Source organism: Trachurus trachurus, assembly GCF_905171665.1.
Source record: "Trachurus trachurus genome assembly, chromosome: 19".
Taxonomy (NCBI): Eukaryota; Metazoa; Chordata; class Actinopteri; order Carangiformes; family Carangidae; genus Trachurus; species Trachurus trachurus.
The window spans coordinates 11843385-11864348 of NC_139913.1; the positions used below are offsets into that span (position 1 = coordinate 11843385).

The following is a 20964-nucleotide window of genomic DNA, read 5'->3' on the forward strand; positions in this document are numbered from 1 at the left end:
AATCAATTCATGTCAAAGCTATTAAAGTGACTTGTTGTAATGGCTGTGAGCAGAAAGATGATGACAGAAATGTTAACAAATAGACTAATAAAGCACTCAATCAACAGTATTTTTCGTAGTAGATGGAACGTTTTGTTTGATTGCTTTTACCAAAATAGATTCTAATTTAGAACGTTGTCAAAACTTCAATGATTTTTTCCACATAAAATGGAACGTTACAGCACAGGTAGCGTGGCCGAGCGGTCTAAGGCGCTGGATTAAGGCTCCAGTCTCTTCGGGGGCGTGGGTTCGAATCCCACCGCTGCCATCACTTTTTTCTTAAACCATTGAAGCAAACTTCAGTGCACTGCACACTCCATAAATGCTACCAGAGCTGAACAACACATGCTACAAGAACCAACGTCCAGTTGTGAAACGAAAGGGTGACACTTTTTTTCTTACAACGTTTTTAACCGATTGACAAAAAAGAGAAAACGTAAACGGCCCGGTGGAGTGAAGTCGCTCTGCAATGCATCATGGGACCTGGGCTCCTCCCCACGTGTGCACAGTCAACATGGTATCGACACATTGATACTTTATGCTGCGTTAGCTAGACGCTCCTGCTCCCTGTACGCAACGTTACTGGACTTGGTTTATTTCTGGGCTGTTTCCTTTACACGGATGAGATAGCTAAAACTGTACAGCGAAGTGTGCAGGTGAGAGATGTGTCTAGTTGTTGTTCTGTTTAGGAGAAAAGAGGAGTTAAACCAGGCCCCGGTGACTGACTTGTGGCTTATTTTGACTTGCTAATGCTAGGCTAATGTTAGCCGGTTAGGCTAGTTAGCTTCGTTGTTTTAAACGTTTGTGCACGCGGAGGGGAAACGCCGAGTGTGTTTTCTTATATCGTGTCATCTTTTGCAGAAATGTGTTTTTATACAGAAATAGAAATGCTTCCTCTCAGTGTAGCACAGGCTAGTGACAAGTAGCTGGAGTAGTTTGATGCCAAGGGTGCTAATGCAGCTAACGTAGCCCAGAAACTAGTGTCATTTCATTTCATTTTTAAAGAATAACAACCTGATAAAAGTTTCATAACAGGTTGACATCGCAGTTTCACATCTGTGTTATGTACAACCCTCTGTTTCCAAGTGTTTGTATGGAGAGAAATGTTTCAAATATGAGTTGCACTTGTGTTACATCATGTCAGTTTTACCTGGCTGCATGATCATGGTCCCTCTGTTAATTAGGTTAAGTGGTTTTACTGGTTCACTCTTCACATAATGTCCATTAGATATATACACCCATTATAACAGATTTCTTCAAGACTCACACTCTGAAACATCCAGACCAAGTGATGATAGATAGACTAGCTGATATAACCTTGGTATGCTGGGCCACATTGTTCTTCTTTCTGCTCCAGCTGCTTGTCACCTGTTTGTCTCTGTTAGCCGTCTGGGTGGAGCTGCTTTTGGTAACAATGATGGGAGTGTAGTTGTTGTCTGCACAATAAATCCTCTGTAACCTACTTTTGTCTTTGTTTTTCCAGGTTGGATCTTTTAAAGATCTGCTGCCGCTCCCCTCCTGTTTCATCTCCTCACCCATCCTCGCTCTGCTCACATCAATATGGCCAGTGGGGATGACGATGACCCCATTATAGAAGAGGTAGGCCCATAGATAGGGGTTATATGAATTATAACTAAAAGTAAAGTTAAAGTAAAGCTTAATTCCAGCAGATCCAAACAGCTATTTATAAAGAATAGCAAACATTTTGTACTGAATAATACACTTAAAAGTATGTATCAGAACCAGAAACAAATCTATGGGCCAAGTATTTTGCATACATACAAGGAATTTGACTGTGGTTTGCATAGCTCTCTGACATTCACTTAAAAGACGTACAACAACAATGAACAATAAGTTAAGAATAAGAATAATACAAAAAATAGTTAAATAATAAGATAAAGTAAGGTGGCTGGATTGTACTGGACAGTCACATGTGGTGCAAATAGACAATGAGGAAATGCCATGAAAATACTTGATGTGTGAATCCTCTTCTAAAATTAGTAGCCATAAGATTAAATGCATGACTTTCTCCCTTGAAATTTGACTTCCTCAACTCATGGTACCTGCAGATTTATAATCACATCCCAATGCGCTGTTCATCCTTAATTTAAAATCTGTACATCACACCAATGCAGGGTAGCTAGCACGTGGCCAGGGATTCTTGTGTTGCTGCAAGTCGAGTAAGAGAAAGTGCAACATTGAAACACTTGATTTTAATGAGATCAAGGTTTTATTTGCAAGAGAGGTTTGAATACAGCAGAAGAAACAGAGCAGAGATAAAACAACAACAAAACACAGAAATGATCTCCGACATCTCCATAAAGGTCAAATCCACCCAGTAATCCATTATCTATTAATTAAATCACTGTCTCTGTGTGTTTCAGATTGATGTGTACCTCGCCAAAAGTCTCGCAGATAAGTTATATCTTTTCCAGGTAAGGTTTATTTTACCCAGACTATCTTTTAATCTGTGCCCTGATTGATTGATTGATTGATTGATTGATTGATTGATTGATTGATTGATTGATTGATTGATTGATTGATTGATTGATTGATTGATTGATTGATTGATAATTACTGTGTCAAATCACCGTCATTGTCTCTTCATTCAGTATCCTATCAGACCATCCACCATGACCTATGATGATATGGACCACTTATCAGCGAAGATCAAACCCAAGCAGCAAAGGGTACAAAAAGCATCTTTTTTCTCTTCAGTTTCCATCAGTAAAGGAAACAAGAATATTTGATCTATTATTTATATTCTAAAATGATTTTTGCTCTGATCATTATTTACACAGGTGGAGTTGGAGATGGCCATCAACACAATGAGTCCGAACTACTGTCGCAGTAAGGGAGAGCAAATCGCCCTGAATGTGGACGGCACAGTTTACGACGAAACCAACACCTATTCAGCGTACGTACACTGTTGAACCTTCAGGCCTTGTCCACACGGGAAACCCGAAATGATCTTTTTCTCGTTCGTTTTGAAAAAAAATCTCCATGGCACAGCGCTGCAACACCAACATAAACACCAAAAACAGTGAAGAAGGTGGAAAGCTTCCCCGCTGTATTCAAACTCCAAACATTATAAGTCGATTAAATGTTGACTGGGACTCGTGATTTAATCGGCAGTAGTCGGCTTGTTGTTGTTGTTGTTACGTTTATAGACTGTGACGTCAAGCGTTGTGTCTCAGGTTACAGGTTAGAGAGGTGGGGGGTATGACATCATCGTCTTACAAAAGATTTGTTTTGGATGTCTAAACGAAAACGCTGGGGTGACTTTTTTTTAGATTTTCCCACTCTGGGACCCGATTCCAAAATGCCGCAAAACGCACTTTCCATCACTTAAAGCAGAAGTAAGCAATATTTTTGTGTTAATATAAGTCTTAAATAGTTATATCTTCCGACAGCAATCACTTACATAGAGTGTTTGGACCGAATCACGGGTCTGTCAGTCACTCTGCTCTGCTCTGAGCCGAGGAGAAAACTTTTCTCGTATCCTACAAGTTTTATCCAATGAGGACGTTATGGTGCGTTCAAGGCAACCCGTAACTCGTGTTTTTCCGACCTGTGAAGTCGTACCAGTTCGATCTGGTACGAGTTCACGGGTCGGAAGTTACGAGTGGCCGTTATAGTGACTTTCACAGGTAAAACAGGTCGGAAAAACACGACTGGGTTGCCCGGAACGCTACAAAATCGTGACTTGAAGCTGTAATTTACGGTTTCAAAAGCCTGCCTGGAACGCAGCATTAGCCAACGACCGGATCGCTTACTTCTGCTTTAATCTGTATCCGTGTGGACGGGCTTAGTTGTTAATGTGATCCTCACTGTGTAACCAGAAGACTGGAAGCCAGGGATTCATTTTCTTGGCCGAGACCAACAACTTCTTGGAGCCTGTACTGGTCGATCATCAGAGCCAAGAAACAGTCTGATACGTAACCTGACAAATAATCGTTCGTAAGCTTAATTTTTGTGCAATAGACTGAGCCAGGCTTACCGCTTCCAGTCTTCTTGATAAAGCCAAGTTAACCATCTACATCTGTGGGCATGAATGTGAAGCTTTTTCTTCAGAATTAATAGATTGATCATGTTTCTCCTACAGGAAACTGATGGACAAACAGACCTTCTGCTCCATCCAAGCCACCACCAACACCTCCAGATACGCTGCTGCCGTGTTTCGCAAAGGTCTGATCTAATAACCCATGGTTCTGTATTTACAGTGCTTGTTGTTGTGGTTGCTGCTGCGTCTTGTAAACATACAAAGGTCACTCACTCGGATGTTCACAGAGTCCATACAAGTCCTTATCAGTGTCACCGCTTCTTATCTTTTAATGTTTAGTTCCCACGTTTTTTTTACTGCGTGGCCGCCGCCATCGCCACCCACAGCTGTAATGTCTGTGATCCAAACCAGGAACTGGTTTCTGAACTGTTTCTTTTTTTCATTATTTATGTCAATAGGTGAGCTCCACGTCACGCCGCTGACGGGAATCCTCCAGATGAGACCCAGCTTCTCCTACCTGGACAAGGCCGACACCAAAACCAGAGAGAGGGAAGCGGCCAACGAAGGTGTGTTTGTTTTTTAATCTGAACATCTGAGTTTGGAGCTGTCATTCACACAAACGCAAATGCAAGGAATGAACGCCCTGGAATTTCATTTTTATATAGTTTTACAGTCTTGATAACTAAAGAAGAGCATAAATAAATGAATACATCAACGAATAAACAGTCACCACTGCCCCAAAATATTGAAACCTTATTTTTCCTGATATAAGCCGTTGTATGAGCACAGTCTTCTGTCTGCAGGCGGAGACTCCTCCCAGGACGAAGCTGAGGAAGAGGCCAAGGCCATCACAGTGAGAACCTGTTCACACACATTTGAATATATGTTCAATTTGACTTAATATGTCCATAATCAATCATTTTTTCCCACCACATCCGTTCCCCTCCTCCAGGTGAGGTTTGCTCGTCCCGAGTCGGAGCAGGCCCGGCAGCGGAGGATCCAGTCCTACGAGTTCCTCCAGAAGAAGCAGGCGGAGGAGCCCTGGGTTCAGCTGCAGTACCACAGTGTGAAGGTAGGAGGCCACATGAATTGTATCGTAGCTGCTCCTCTGGTCTTTGTCATGACGCGTTTGTCTAACGTTGTGTGTTATTTAAACTCAGGACAGTCGTTCAGAGCATGAAAGACAGTACCTGTACTGTCAGTCAGTCGACGCCTCGGAAAACTCTGAACTGGTCAAAACCCCGAAGTGAGTATGATACATTTCATTATTTCTCCTTACAGCCTGATTGTCCAGTTAATGTCCAAACCTTTGCATGTGTTTAGTCCATATTGGATGATAAAGATTTTATTTAAATAAATGAAAATCTAGTTTCCTTGTCTGTTCAGTCTCAGTTCCCTTCCTCACTTATTTCTCCTATTGTTCCTCAGGGAGTACCTGGCGATGCTGATGCCTCCTCTCACTGAGGAGAAAGTGTAAGTATTCGTCAGTCGTCTGTGAAAAAGATCCTAAATGTATAAACTTTTTGACTGCTCCAGACATGAAAGAGTATTTATCATCTTCTCCTTCCTGTTTTCTGACCGTCAGTGTGAAGCCTGTCGGTCCCAGTAACGTTCTCTCGATGGCTCAGCTGCGTACGCTGCCTCTGGGAGAGCAGGTCAGGACCCTGATGAAGAACGGTAGGTTAACTTAATTTGTATTTGCCTTTTTTATAATTCAAACAGGAGATTGGTATCGGAATCAGTTCAGTTTCCCGTTTAGGTTTTGTTTAAGCCAGACAAGGGAGACAAGTCGGAAGTATCAATTTCAATGGTGTCAGACCAAAGTGAAAAATTTTAAACTTTACCTTCCTCAGCGACAGGATAGATAAAAATGTTGGTTGCTTTGTTGCACTGTTTTTAAAGCATTTAGATTTTCACTATTGCCTCTTCCTTGCTCTGACGTCTTCTTTCATCCCCAGTCAAAGTGATGCCGTTTGCCAACCTGATGGGCCTCCTCGCCTCCGGCACTGACTCGGCCGCCGTGCTGCGCTGCATCCAGCAGGTGGCGCTGCTAGTTCAGGGGACCTGGGTTGTTAAGAGGTGAGTTTTACTTCCTCTTTCATGTGTAAATATTAAGATTGAACCATTGGCTCCAGTGCAGATGGAGTTATTCTCAAGTGCCACAGAAAACCTTTCACTATTTAAACCTTCTGTATATGGTGTAATGTGTTTTTTTGTTTTTCCTCACACAGTGACGTCCTGTATCCGAAGAACACCTGCAGTCCTCACAGCGGCGTCCCTGCTGAAGTGCTCTGTCGTGGCCGGGACTTTGTGGTGAGTTGCTGCTGATTTTAGTCGTTGATGGTTTTGTTTTGTTTTGTTTTGTGTTGTCACTAGGTTTTGACTTCCTTGTTCCTTCTGTAGATGTGGAGGTTCACTCTGGAGCGCACTGTGATGAGAAAGGAGATTTCATCCGTCATCAAGGTGAGAACAAGAACAAAATTTTCCAAAAGTTTGTACAAATGTTGGTAAAGATACAGTTTGGTCATGTTCCTTTTTCTTCTGTCTCCCAACAGCTTCCTCCAGAGGATGTGAAGGAGTTCCTGGAGCACGTGGCAAAGCCGCGGATCAACCGGGGCTGGGAGTTCATGTTGCCCACCGACTCCGACTTCATTAAGAAGCACCCGGACGTCGCCCACAGGCAACACATGCTGTGGCTCGGCATCCAGAGCAAGTAGGTCACACAGGGTTTTAAAGAGGAACTATGCAAGTCACTTCTCTTTTCCGCTGTTTTACTAACCCTCCTCTCAGCCATGTGCATTTGTTTACAACGAAGCCGGCAAGAAAACAATCAATAGAGCGGTACGTTACGATAACATTCAGGCATGAAAATCACTCACCTTTCGGCGAAATTTGCCGTTTTGAAACCAAAATAGATGACCTACGTGAATTGTGCAGATCCGATGAGAAAATTTTTTTTTTTGGGGGGGGGGGGGGGGGGGGGGGTTGAGTGGCAAGTGATCGGGATTTTGGAGGTATAGATTACAAGAGCCTTGAATTGAGAAGAAAGAAAAAAAAGTAGAAGAAGATGAAAACACCCACTAGCGCGAGAGCACCTGATTGGGTTGTGAATTGTACTGTGCAGTCCAGAGCGGCGGCAGCGGTGACGCGCTGCGAAGTCGCCGCATTGTAATTTGAGCGGTTACAGCACGACCTGTCCATGTGCCTGCGTTTGTGTGTGCACCAGCGATTGATTATTGATTCCTGTCTTGTCTCCCTCTTTTTTTTATTTTTAAAGGTTGGAAAAGGTCTTTAACTTTTCTAAAGACGACTTCATGCCAAAGAATTCCTCTCAGCCTGGTGCGTAACAGACCGCCTTGTATTTATAACAGCCGCTCATAATGAACACATGACACATTAGGCGTTCAGTAGAAGTTAATCTGACTTCTGTTTTCCAGAGCTCGTCCACGTCAGCGGAGAGGAGCGTCTGAAGATGGCTCAGGACCGAGCGCAAGAAAAGCAGGCGTCCCTGCAGAAGGACCTGGACGCCAAACGGGCGACTGGCGGCGTCAAAGAGGATCCCAATGAGAACTTGAGGGAGGAGGACGAGCCTATGGACACCTCCTCGTCCTCCTGCATCCCCAACGGTTCCGTCAACGGCTACCCAAACGCCGCCTCCCCCGGCTTCAACCACGCCAACGGCAACACGGCGTCGCCAGAGCTGCTGGAGTTTGTGGCAAAGACTTTCAGGAAGCATTTTGTACTGACGCTGAACGAGCTAAAGAGGCTGTTTAACCTCCACCTGGCCTCCATGCTGGTCGGACAGAGCGCGTTTCACTCCATCTCGGACCACCTGCTGCAGGACGCCATACTGCTCTGCCACTGCAAACAGATAATGGTGCCTGTGAGTATCAGGCCAGGACCTCCGTCATTCACCTCGGATGCTTCTGTTTTCCTCCCGTCTCTCAGTCTTTGTCTGTAGTCGTGTTTCCAGTGCGGTAGCTTCTGGTAAAAGAGTGGCGTAGGAACTTTACAGGAGCCGTCTCCACGCCGTCACCTCTCACTCGGCCGCCGTGTCTGCGCTACGGAGCAGGACTTGTCGGACACTTCACAATTTCAGTCTTTGTGCAGCAGTTTTCTTTTCTGCTCTTGGTGTTTTCGTTTTTTCTGGCAGTATATAGACACTTTATTATAATGCTGAGTTTTAAAGGAATAGTTCAACATTTTAGCATATTGGCCCATTGCCATAATCCCTATACTTTTAGGAGTAGGTTTGTTACCTTTAATTGTCGGTGCAAGCAATTTTTAGAACGGTGGAGCAGAGTCGCGAGCTGCTCAGAGCTACACTACAGAGGCTAATGGGATTTCTTGGTTTCCCTCATCAAACTCATCAAACTCATCAAATATAGCCTCGTAAACCAGCCTCTCGCGGAAGTGCATTTCATTTCATTCCGAGGGAGAGTCTGGCCTCATCCCCATTCTAAGCGTTTGGACTGAAACCCTCAGAAGGCCGAGCCAATCAGCGTCGCCCGCTGTGATTGACACAGCACGTTGGCCAATCAGGGACCGACTGGTGCAAAGCCCCGTCACTACACCAACTTGCTGATTGGCTGAATGGGGTTGTCTGTCAACGCTACTACCAAAGATATTAAACCGTCTTTGCTACTACTCCGCCCAGCTCCCGCCCCCCCCAAACGCTTGCAGGGGGGATGAGGCCAGACTCTCCCGAGAAATGAAATGCATTTCCGCGAAAGGCTGGTTTACGAGGCTACATCAAATACACAATCCAACAACTCCAAAATGCTCTGGTGGACAAGTTGTGACCTGCACATTCACCACGCTATGAGATAATAACACAACATTATGAGACAGAGTTTTGGAGGTAAATACAGAGACTGCTTGCTGAAAAACTGCCCCCGACGGGAACGCGCATCAGCGGTTTTGCATGAATTTACCTCTAAAACAACTCTGTCTCGTAACGTTCTGTTATTATCTCATAGCATGGTGAATGTGCAGGTCACAACTTGTCCACCAGAGTGTTTTGGAGTTGTTGGATTGTGTATTTGATGAGTTTGATGAGGGAAAACAAGAAAACCCATTAGCCTCTGTAGCGTAGCTCTGAGCAGCTCGCGGCTCTGCTCCGCCGTTCTAAAAATAGCTTGCACCGACAATTAAAGGTAACGAACCTACTGCTATGACTATAGGGATTATTGCAACGGGCCAATTTTCCAAAATGTTGAACTATCCCTTGAAGAACTCTGTTTCGATCGACGTGTGATCGCATAGTTGTCTGTCCCCTTCTCATAGATCTTTTACTGCTACTACTGTGATACGTTTTTTATTTCTTATTCTCTTTTTCCGGACGATTTTTTAATAATGCCACTTATTTCAAGGCTTCCTCTTGGCGGCACATCACACTTTGAGTACAACCAATAAGCACAGAGAAAACCTCAAGCCCAACCTGGGGGCTTTTCGTCCCTAGCCCCGAGGCCACTAGTTTAGCCCTCGCAAAAGTTTCAGGAGATGGTCCTTAGTGGGCGGTTCCTGCAGTGGAGACGCGCACCAACAGCCCCTTGGAAACGCCCCCTTATGAGCTGGAAGCTTTGGGTTTGTTGCAAAAAGTGTTGAGATGAGAAGAGTAAATAGACACTTGCAAATCGAGCTTTGAGTAATCCTCTACTTCACCTTCACATCAGGTTTATGAAATGCGCAGTTTACTGTTTTGCAAACGCAGGCAGATCTGGAATCAGGCGATTTGTCGTCCATGCGGTTGTAAACAATATTGTCTAGTTGTCCGACAAGTTTATAAATGGGTTTGGTGCAGGTGTGTTTTTTCTGCAGGGTTAATCCCATTATAACCCCAGAGAGAGGAAACATCTACATATAAATAAATAAATACATTAAACAGCCCCTGCATGCTTGAGTCAAGGTTTTCAGGAACATGCATGTGTTATGGTCAATCTAGTCCTGACAGTTTAAACACAACCTTGTTGTTGTCGTTGCCTCTCTAACTCCACTTTCTCACTCTGACTCTAGTTTCCTGCTCAGAGCACGGCAGCTCCCGACGAACAGAAGGTGTTTGGTTTATGGGAAACTGGAGAGGATTTCGACACGGTAAACACATGAAAACACTTGACAGATATTCCTTTTATGGTATATTTTTAACAAATAAAAACTATATAGTATTATCAGTCACTCATTGATTGCCAGCCCTAATAAAATCCAATTTGGGGTTTTGTTATTGTTTGGTTTAATGCTTCTGCTGCTGTTAAGTTAATCTTCTGCTGTATTATTCCTCCCATTAAAGTCAGTCCCATCAAAGTCAGTTATTTAAATGGATTCTTTGGCGTGTTTCCTCCTGCAGCACCGCCGGCTGCTGTTTGACCTGTTCACGAAAAACTACCGGCTCAGAAGGAACATGATACAGGCCCGACTGACGCAGGAGTTTGGAGACGCCAACAAAGCCGACATCGACCGGCTGCTGAAGGTGAGATCCATGAAGAGTCTTTTTTTTTTCTTAAAGGGATACTTCATCAATTTTCTACTCACCGTCATGCCAAGGAAGGGTTTGGAGAAATTTCGGAGTCATCAAAACGCTTGTGGAGTTCCTTATTTGGCTTATATGGACACATTGTCAGCCTCTATGATGGACGGGTTGTAGATTTACAAGCTTTTGTCTACCTTGCCTCTCGACTTTTTCCTTCTTTTTTTTCTGTCATTATTTCTCTTTTTATTTACTTATTTATTTATTTTTCCTCTCTCTCTCAATTTGTTGGTGGGTGGGTTGGGGAGGGGTTTGGAGTTCTGTGTTTGTGTTTTCATGCATATCTTGAAAAATCCTGAAACTAAAATACTCTAAAAAAAACAACAACATCCAGATACCTCCATACTGCTCGAAGTGTTGTTGTTGTAGTAGCTCCCAGAGGCCAGAGGTTGATGTTTGTGCGCATGCGCGAGATTTACTGCAAGATGTTTGTTCGTCGTTGTAAACCACTGGATGTATGATGTCAACACAGAGGAACATCTGGCAGCAAATCTCGCGCAGCCACTGGGAGCTACTACTACAACTAGGCTAAAAACAGAGATCACATTTATTTTTTCCGAACAACTTTTTCATGTGGCGACTTCGGGACACTTAGGTCAGTATGGACAAGCAGTATGGAGGTATCTGGATGTTTCATAGTGTGTGTTAAAAGTGAGCTCCATCCGCCGCCATTATAGGAAAATAATAGAATTTCAAAAGCGTTTTGATGACTCCGAAATTTCTCCATACCCTTCCTTGGCATGACAGTGAGTAGAAAATTGGTGAGTTACCGATTTTGGGTGAAGTATCCCTTTAAGGAGGTTTAAGGAGTTTTTTCTTTGGGGTTTGCAGGGTATCCGCGGGGTCTTAAAAAGTCTAAAAAAGTCTAAAATTTGAAAATCTGAATTTTAGGCCTTAAAATGTCTTAAATTTGTTGAATTATTGTGTTCAAGTCTTAAATAATTTTAGACAGGTCTTAAATTTTCTTATGCCCACCATGGGCGAGCATTTCTTTGTCTATTCTGGGTCACATTAGAAGTCGTCACATTTCAGGCCAAAGGTGAAGTGTTGGTGTTTTTACTGTTCTCCAATGTAAAAATGGATCACGTTTGACCCTTAACATTATTCAAGGCTTAAAGCCATCTGCCTGTTGGTTGCCAGTGAATTAAATAAATAATGTGTTACATAAACATTTTTAATTTCATTCCCCAATTTCTTTTTGTGCCCCCAAATAGTTCACTTTAGGCGTGCTCCCTGGGAAAAATGTTATGGTAGAGCCCTCGCTACCGCAAATGCTCAATAAAATGCTCCTGCGACACTTCATTGTGCTTTATTGAATGTATTTTCAACTACAAACAAGCCTAACACGCAACTTATATATTGCAATCAATTTCTAATTTTGTGACTCCGCATTTCTTTTGTACGTTTTTTATTTGTCATGATAGGTCTTAAATTTCATCCATAATGGTCTTAAAAAGGTCTTAAAAAGTCTTAAATTTGAGCTGGTGAAACCTGCAGAGACCCTGGTTTGTGTTTTTCGTCTCCGTTGACCTAAACATCTGTGTGTGTCTGTCGTTGCAGGAGTGCTGCAGCAGCCACGCGGGGATGTGGTACCTCAAGGGAACGATACAGTCCTGACACTGAGTCCCCGCCCTCTGCGGTCACCGTCAGCCAATCAAATCCTTTCCCGGGTGTCTAGTGGGAGGGCAGTCGAGAGAGATGAGGGCCAATCGCAGCTCGCCCCCGCCCCCCCTACCCCCTCCTTACAGCTCCTGAGGGCGCGGGGCGACCGGAGGACGGAGGCGTCAGGCGTCTGCTCTGCTCCGAACACGAAGCTTTTCTCGTTTCAGCTGAAGCATCTCTGACGTCAGCGCGAGGAAAGAAACTCCTCACGTCCTCACACTGACAGCTGGAGAATCGGAGGGGGAAAAAAAGACTATTTAAAAAAAAAAAAATGAAGAAAAAGCAAAGATACATATACGGTTTATCAGTAGGTTTTTTTGGGAGGGATTTATGACCATGTTTGATTATTTTTGAATTAAACTTTTACCAGATGAGGCCGCGGTTCACGAAAGCAACCGAATGCTTTCATCTAACTTAATTAAATTTCACCAGAGAAAACATTGTTTTACTGTATTATCAACAAAGCAACTGAGTTAAATGCCTTGTGGTTAAAAAAAAAAGACAACCTTACACCTGTTTTTTTTTTCTTTTTCTATCCATTAACTTCACACACTTTGCTGGATCTGACTTGGTTAAGGACTGAACAGAGTTATTTATTCCACCATCAGTCCACAAATGAACGGGGTTGAGCTTTAAAGATGGATGTTTGTGACGGGCTGGGGGAAAAAAAAAAAAAAAAAAAAAACTAGAGCACTTGGAGGAAAAAGTTGCCAAACTCACAAGTCGAAAAATGTGAAACAAAAGGGAAAAAAACAGAACAAAAAAAAAAACAAGTCCTTATTTTCATGTCGTTAAGCTGAAACCACTTGGTGTCTTTGGCAATCACGGACCTGGAAGCTGCTACATCAAATGTGGCTTTTCCCACATTTCTGTATTATTCAGTCAAATATTATGTCTGAGGAAAAAGTGGATTAACTTGCGTGATGTTGAGTTTTTTTTTGTTTTCCTTGAATGGTTTTTTTTATTTTTCCTTTTTGTGAGAGAAGCTTGAGTGACTGATGAATTTGACGAGAGACGATAATAAAGATGCAACTTGGAGTAATAAAGCGTTGTCGTAGATCTTGTGGATGGATGCTGGGCCCGGTGCAAACACTGGGTCGCTGGCTACTGTAGGTGAATGATGGGGGGGTGGGGGGGTAGTTTGTTGCCATGGATACGTTGGTTTATTGCCACGTGCTGCTATCTTGAGCCTCCATCTTAAGTGCCTCCGCCTCTCACAAGGCATTCAGGACAAACTCCCACTCCCACTCATATGATGAGATATAGGAGCAACGACAACAACACTCAACGCATTTAGACCTTAAATCTGGATGAAGTCCCTTCATTTCACGCTCAATTCAAATTTTACCTTCGTCAGATTTTTTTCCCCCCTGCATTGGTTTGTTGCTTTGCTCAATAAACACTGTAACATCAACTTGTCTGGTGAGTTTTGTTGTTATTATAGGTGCCAGTGGGGATGTGAGCTGATCTGGTTTCATAACGTCTGAATAGCTGCTCATTTAAAATAAAATATCGTAAACTTTAAAAAAGTTTTTCAACTTTTGCTTGTTACCTCTAATGCAAATCATGTTTTAGGCAATCACTGTGTTACAATCACAATTTCTTCTTCTTGCTCTCATGATAGCAGCATGCTTGCCTAGAGTGGGATTTGGCCCCCGAGCCTCCCAATCCAAAGTCAGTGCCATTATTTACTGAGTTCACTCAGGGCCGTTGTATCCACCTTTTTCCGAACGTCAAAAACGTAGCCTGTTTTGCCGGTTTTACGTTTCCATGGTTTCAGTAGCCGCGGTAAATGCATGGATTTTTTTTTTTTTTCCCCCCAATGAAAATCTGTAAAACACATGGATCATCACAGCAGCTTTTAACAGTGGATATCACACAAATTGACATCTGTGTTAAAAGCCAGCGTTAATAGATCCATGCGTTTACCGCAACTATCCACCTTTTTCCGAACGTCAAAAACGTAGCCTGTTTTGCCGGTTTTGTTCTTCCGGTGGAATTTTATGTTTATGTTTCCATGGTTTCAGTAGTCGCGGTAAATGCATTAATTTTTTTTTTTCTTTTTCCAATGAAAATCTGTAAAACGCATGGATCATCACACCAGCTTTTAACAGTGGATATCACACAAATTGACATCCGTGTTAACAGCCAGCGTTAATAGATATGCGTTTACCGCAACTATGACAACGACTGAAAACCATGGAAACGTAACTGTAAAATTCCACCAAACCGGCAAACCGGAAGCCAGTTTTGACCATAGATGACGTTCGGAAACTTGTGGATAGGGGAGAAAGGTGATGATAATTCTAGGGGCCCACAAAAACCCCAGTAGTCTAATCTTTGCATGACTGATTTATTCTGCATAAGACCCTGACTGGTACTCCTAGTAATGCTGCATTAGCATCAAAACAAAGTAGGCTAAATAAAAAATGATAATACATACGTAGTCTAAGAAAAGAAAGTGGAAAAGTCAGGGGGCAGGGGCCCACCTTAGTATACTTTCAGGGGGCCCAGAATTCCTAGCAACGGCCCTGGTTACACTTCCTGATTGTACTTACTGCTCTGGTTTGGGGCTACTCTCTTTTCCCTCTTTCGCTACATACACATTCACTTTTCCCTAGCTGTTTATTTTCATGCCACTTCACTCTGCACTTCTGCAAATATGCAGCTTCCTCTCAGCATCACGCTAACCATTATAATAGTTTAGAGCCATTAAGTTTATTCCCTCTGTGTTTTGTCTGTGTACTAACAAATGTGTGTGGGCCTGTGCAACTTATGACTCCTGATCTTAAGATTGTGGGTTCAATTCCCATGTTGGCAGACGTCACATCCTGTCAGCGCCCTCCGTGGCACGTTCAAAATATCGGCAAGTAATTTTTTTTTACTTTTTAATTCAGTCTTATTTGGAGGATGAATGCACCAGTAGTGTAAATGAAACCTGCAGTCTGTGTGTTTACTTTTATTTATAATAGTATATCTTGATCTTACCATTGATTTAATCTAATATGTTACATTCATTGAAGATGTTTTCTCATAACCAGTGATGTTGTTTCAAAAGGTTTTCAAAACTACATGTTGGAAGTAAAATCATATTTTGTGGCAGCAGAAGAACTTGTGTTTTCAAGATGATCAAGTTGAACCCAAAATTATACACAGTGTGTGAGATAAAACAATACACATTTGCTGGAAGATTTTTTTTTTTTATTGACCAAAGTGAATAAATAAATATTGTATAAAAATATATTTCATTTTTTTTTCAATCCAAATTTCAATTTTTTAATAAAAGACAAAGCAATAAATAAATAAATAGATAAATAAACAGATGAATAACTAGTTAAAGCAGAAGTAAGTGGTCCGGTCGTTTTCGCTACTGCTGCGTTCCAGGCAGGCTTTTGAAATTGTAAATTACAGCTTCAAGTCACAACTTACGACTTTGTAGCGTTTCAGGCAACCCACTCGTGTTTTTCCGACCTGTTTTACCGGTGAAAGTCACTATAACGGCCACTCGTAACTTCCGACCGGTGAACTCGTACCAGATCGAACTGGTACCACTTCACGGTCGGAAAAAGAGTTTCCTTGAACGCACCATAACAGTCCTCGTCCCTACGTCACCACATTCACGGCGTTCCTTGGCTGCACACACAGCCCTGCATGCCGTTCTCTCTCCTCATTGGATAAAAACTGTAGGATACGATAAATGTTTTCTCTTCGGCTCAGAGCAGAGCAGAGTGACTGACAGACCCGTGTTTCAGTCCAAACACTCTATGTAAGTGATTGCTGTCGGAAGATATAACTATTTAAGACTTATATTAACACAAATATATCACTTACTTCTGCTTTAAGACTTTATAATAACTAGGTTATTATAATAAGGTTTACGTTAGGCTAAGAGTAATGGTTAAGGTTAGGCATTTGTTTTGGATGGTTAAGGTCAGGGTTAGGGTTAGGGAATACATTACGTCAGTGAGTGTCCTCACAAAGATAGCCATACAGACGTGTGTGTGTGTGTGTGTGTGTGTGTGTGTCAAACATTCAACAATCAAAAAACATATTCATTTTTTTTTCAATGCAAATTTTAGAAAATAAAAAAAGCAGATGTAACTAAATGTGTTTTGGTTGAGCAGAGATGAAATCAGCTGGTCTGCTCTGATCAGATGGTTTCTGACTTCCTGTCTGATCAGCTCCCAGGATTCAGCGCTGTGGCCCTGCACACACAAGAATATTATCATTATTACCATAGATAGATAGATAGATAGATAGATAGATAGATAGATAGATAGATAGATAGATAGATAGATAGATAGATAGATAGATAGATAGATAGATAGATAGATAGATAGATAGACTTACTCTTCTTGCGAGGAGGTGGCGAGTGAGTCTCTTGAACGACATGTGCAGCTTCTTGTTCCTCCTGTGTCTCCCAGTCTGAATAAAAAAACAAACATAAAATCATGTTTTAAAAAAAAAAAAATCTGTGTTGTTGTAGTTACACTGTCGCCGTGGAGACAGATGTTCATTAATTAGAGAAACAGGCTGGTGATCCACTCTGACACTCACACAGGAGCGAAGGCCGTCAGCCTGCTGCGTCACAACGCCCACAAAGTCCTTCACTGTCTTCTCCTCCCATGATGCATTGCTGTAGTCCTCTTCAAACACAACGGCCACCTCGTCCAGAACCTCCACCGTGAAACTGACTTTATCCTCAGCCTGGAGGAAGAAGGAGGAGGAGAAGAGTAATCAGATTACTACAGGGACACATTCACATAATAGTAATAATAAAACTAAAGGCTTTTATTTTGAAAACCATTAAAAGAGAAGAAACTTACTGATGCTGTGAACACCTGGCTGTACAGGTCATAAGGGAAGGACACAGCGTCGTTCACTTCGATGTGCTCACCCTGCATCACACACACAAAGACAAACACACACATCATGAGTTGAGGTGAACACACACACACACACACACACACACACACACACACACACACACACACTGGTCCACAGAGTTTGAACAGAGCAGCACTCAGTGCAGTGGACTCACCACGTTGTCCAGCAGCTTCAGATATTCTTCACTGTGCTCTCTGAACTTGTTCTGCATCCAGCTGCAGCTCAGCGACGAGCCTCCACTGAGCTGAGCCACAAACAGGCAAACAAACAAGATCCTGCTCAACATCTTCACAAAGATTAAAGATGACAAGTCTCCTCTGAGGGTGTAGAGTCAGTCCAGATGTGTCCAGCTGCTGTGATGAGATGGAGCTGAGCTGCTGCTCATTTATAAAACTCACCTGTTTCACATTCCTGCTTGGGAAAACCTGCACACATACCTGTGGCTTTCACAAAGGTCCAGACAACCACAACAAGAAGCTCATGGTCAGTGCTTCACATTTCAGGTTTGATCAGTGATTCAGAAAACCAGATGAGTTTATTTAATTCTGTTTCAATATTTTTGCAATTTAAGTAAAATTCACATTTGTTCATCAGATTGATATTTGCATCACTGCTACAGGTTTAACAACAAAAAGTGAATCATCATTATTATTGTCTGATTTAAATCTGTTACTTGTTTTGTATTTTTAAAGAGTTTAATGTGTTTATTTAGTTTTATTGCATTTTTTATTACTATAGTCAGTGGTTTCATTGTGTGTGTGTGTCCAAAGCTGTGAAGCAGGTTACATCAGTGTGTCATACACCAAACTCTCCTCCAGGGGAAAGTGGAAATGAAAGTGAGTGGCGGTGACGCTGCTCTGCGCTCATGTCGTGACAACCACAGGAGGAACAACCACAAACTAGTGAATGAAGAGAAGAGCCTCGTTGTGATTTCATCCTCTGTCATGAAGTCATTACTGTAAATAGTATCTTAACACGTGTTGTGTTGTTCCTGCAGGAGAGGGAGGAAAGAATCAGACTGTTTATTATTTTTCTGTCTATTGTTTATATGCAAATTTAATTGTGTTGTAAATTATCATAACACAGAGGTCACTTAATGTGCTTAACAGATATAAAAGGAGCAGAAATGAAGGAACAATAAGGAAACTGTATTGGGAAAAATGTATAAGACAAAGGAGAATAGAGTAGTTATAACTTTCTGTTTAAAGCCACAGTTTGAGTCAGAGCCAGTAAACTAGAGAAAGACTGAGGGGAAGTAAAGTGTCACAGTGTCACAGTTCATCTGTAAAGACTGATTTAGCACTTCTGCATTTAGGAAACACAGTTTATTCATTCAATTTTTATTTCAATACAATGTAGTTGTAGTTGTAGTGTAGAGTTTTTACATTAAAAGCAGCAGGAAATGAAAAAAAATATAATGAAATAAAGAATATGTAAAGAGATCAACAAAATTAAAACATAAATCATTTGTCATTTACATTTTGCTGCTAACTCCATCAGCTGACAAGAAGTTACCCAAAACGACCGGATCGCTTACTTCTGCTTTAAGTACAAATCAGATCAATCATTGAAGTGAACCACGCTGCTGCAGTGTCCTTCCCTTATGACCTGTGCAGTCAGGTGTTCACAGCCGTATGTTTCTTCTCTTTTAATTCTCTTTTATTGTTTTGAAATTTTGAACAAAGTCCTGGAATTTTGTTGTCTTGCCAACTGCAGCTTTAACAAGGGAAATTAAAAACAATGATAGAAAAAATAAGTGTGCTTTTGCTCCCTCTGATGAATCACGGTAGTATTGCATCAATAAACATTTCACATTGTAGAAGTAGGTGAAGAGTTTAAAGTAATAACACGTTGGTTTATTGCCACGTGCTGCTATCTTGAGCCTCCATCTTAAGTGCCTCCGCCTCTCACAAGGCATTCAGGACAAACTCCCACTCCCACTCATATGATGAGATACAGGAGCAACGACAACAACACTCAACGCATTTAGACCTTAAATCTGGATGAAGTCCCTTCATTTCACGCTCAATTCAAATTTTACCTTCGTCAGATTTTTTCCCCCCTGCATTGGTTTGTTGCTTTGCTCAATAAACACTGTAACATCAACTTGTCTGGTGAGTTTTGTTGTTATTATAGGTGCCAGTGGGGATGTGAGCTGATTTGGTTTCATAACGTCTGAATTGGATTGGATTGTCTTTATTGTCATTGAAAAAAGAATTCCAACGAAATTCATGTTGCTTCTCCGCTGTGATACCACACAACACACACAAGACAGAATAAATACAAAACATAAAACCTATAAAAACATCATGAAATATTAGTATAAAAGCATATGGGAACATTAGTCCACACACAAAAAAAAGAGATATTGCATATTGCCCGCTGGGGATTGCACGACCCATTGTTGCCTATCTGTTCTTTAGGCTGCTATTTAGTTCTTTAATGGCACAAGAATAAAAGCTGTTCTGGAGTCTTGATGTACGACTCTTCAGGCATCTGTAGCGCTTTCCAGACGGCAAAAGTGTGAGGTGGTGGTTTCCTGGATGTGATGAGTCTTTAATTATGTTATTTGCCCGTTGTAGGCAACGAGACCTGTAGATGTCTTCGAGGGCGGGGAGTTGTGTGTTGGTGATGGACTGTGCCGTCTTTATTACCCTCTGTAGCGCCTTCCTCTCGGCTTTCGTGCAGCTCCAGAACCACACAAGGATGCCATGGCAGAGGATGCTCTCCACAGAGCAGCGGTAGAAGGACAGCAGCAGCTCTTTCGAGAGGTGGACTTTCCTCAGAGTCCTCAGGAAATAGAGCCGCTGCTGAGCCTTCTTCACGAGGGCAGTGGTGTTGGTAGCCCATGAGAGGTCCTGTGACATGTGTGTGCCCAGGAACCTGTATTCACCGACCCTCTCGATAGCTGCTCATTTAAAATAAAATATCGTAAACTTTAAAAAAGTTTTTCAACTTTTGCTTGTTCCCTCTAATGCAAATCATGTTTTAGGCAATCACTGTGTTACAATCACAATTTCTTCTTCTTGCTCTCATGATAGCAGCATGCTTGCCTAGAGTGGGATTTGGCCCCGAGCCTCCCAATCCAAAGTCAGTGCAATTATTTACTGAGTTCACTCAGGGCCGTTGTATAGGGGAGAAAGGTGATGATAATTCTAGGGGCCCAGCGCCCAGTGGGGCCCACAAAAACCCCAGTAGTCTAATCTTTGCATGTCTGATTTATTCTGCATAAGACCCTGACTGGTACTCCTAGTAATGCTGCATTAGCATCAAAACAAAGTAGGCTAAATAAAAAATGATAATACATACGTAGTCTAAGAAAAGAAAATGGAAAAGTCAGGGGGCAGGGGCCCACTTTAGTATACTTTCAGGGGGCCCAGAATTCCTAGCAACGGCCCTGGTTACACTTCCTGATTGTACTTACTGCTCTGGTTTGGGGCTACTCTCTTTTCCCTCTTTCGCTACATACATACACATTCACTTTTCCCTAGCTGTTTATTTTCATGCCACTTCACTCTGCACTTCTGCAAATATGCAGCTTCCTCTCAGCATCACGCTAACCATTATAATAGTTTAGAGCCATTAAGTTTATTCCCTCTGTGTTTTGTCTGTGTAATAACAAATGTGTGTGGGCCTGTGCAACTTATGACTCCTGATCTTAAGATTGTGGGTTCAATTCCCATGTTGGCAGACGTCACATCCTGTCAGCGCCCTCCGTGGCACGTTCAAAATATCTGCAAGTAATATTTTTTTACTTTTTAATTCAGTCTTATTTGGAGGATGAATGCACCGGTAGTGTAAATGAAACCTGCAGTCTGTGTGTTTACTTTTATTTATAATAGTCTATCTT

At 42.2% G+C, this 20964-nt stretch overlaps 1 protein-coding gene across 1 annotated transcript; it reads left to right on the forward strand.

Moving 5' to 3' along the window:
* Window positions 1-557: 557 nt before the first annotated feature.
* On the forward strand, window positions 558-13587 carry polr3e (polymerase (RNA) III (DNA directed) polypeptide E). The gene is made up of 21 exons (XM_083994059.1): window positions 558-695; window positions 1523-1638; window positions 2424-2474; window positions 2652-2729; window positions 2841-2956; window positions 4145-4227; window positions 4501-4608; window positions 4846-4895; window positions 4995-5114; window positions 5203-5288; window positions 5471-5515; window positions 5628-5719; window positions 6001-6121; window positions 6274-6355; window positions 6446-6505; window positions 6598-6755; window positions 7320-7381; window positions 7480-7925; window positions 10058-10135; window positions 10386-10508; window positions 12126-13587. Exons 2-21 carry the CDS (start codon window positions 1600-1602, stop codon window positions 12180-12182), a joined length of 2055 nt encoding a protein of 684 aa, XP_083850185.1. The 5' UTR covers window positions 558-695; window positions 1523-1599; the 3' UTR covers window positions 12183-13587.
* Window positions 13588-20964: the final 7377 nt, after the last annotated feature.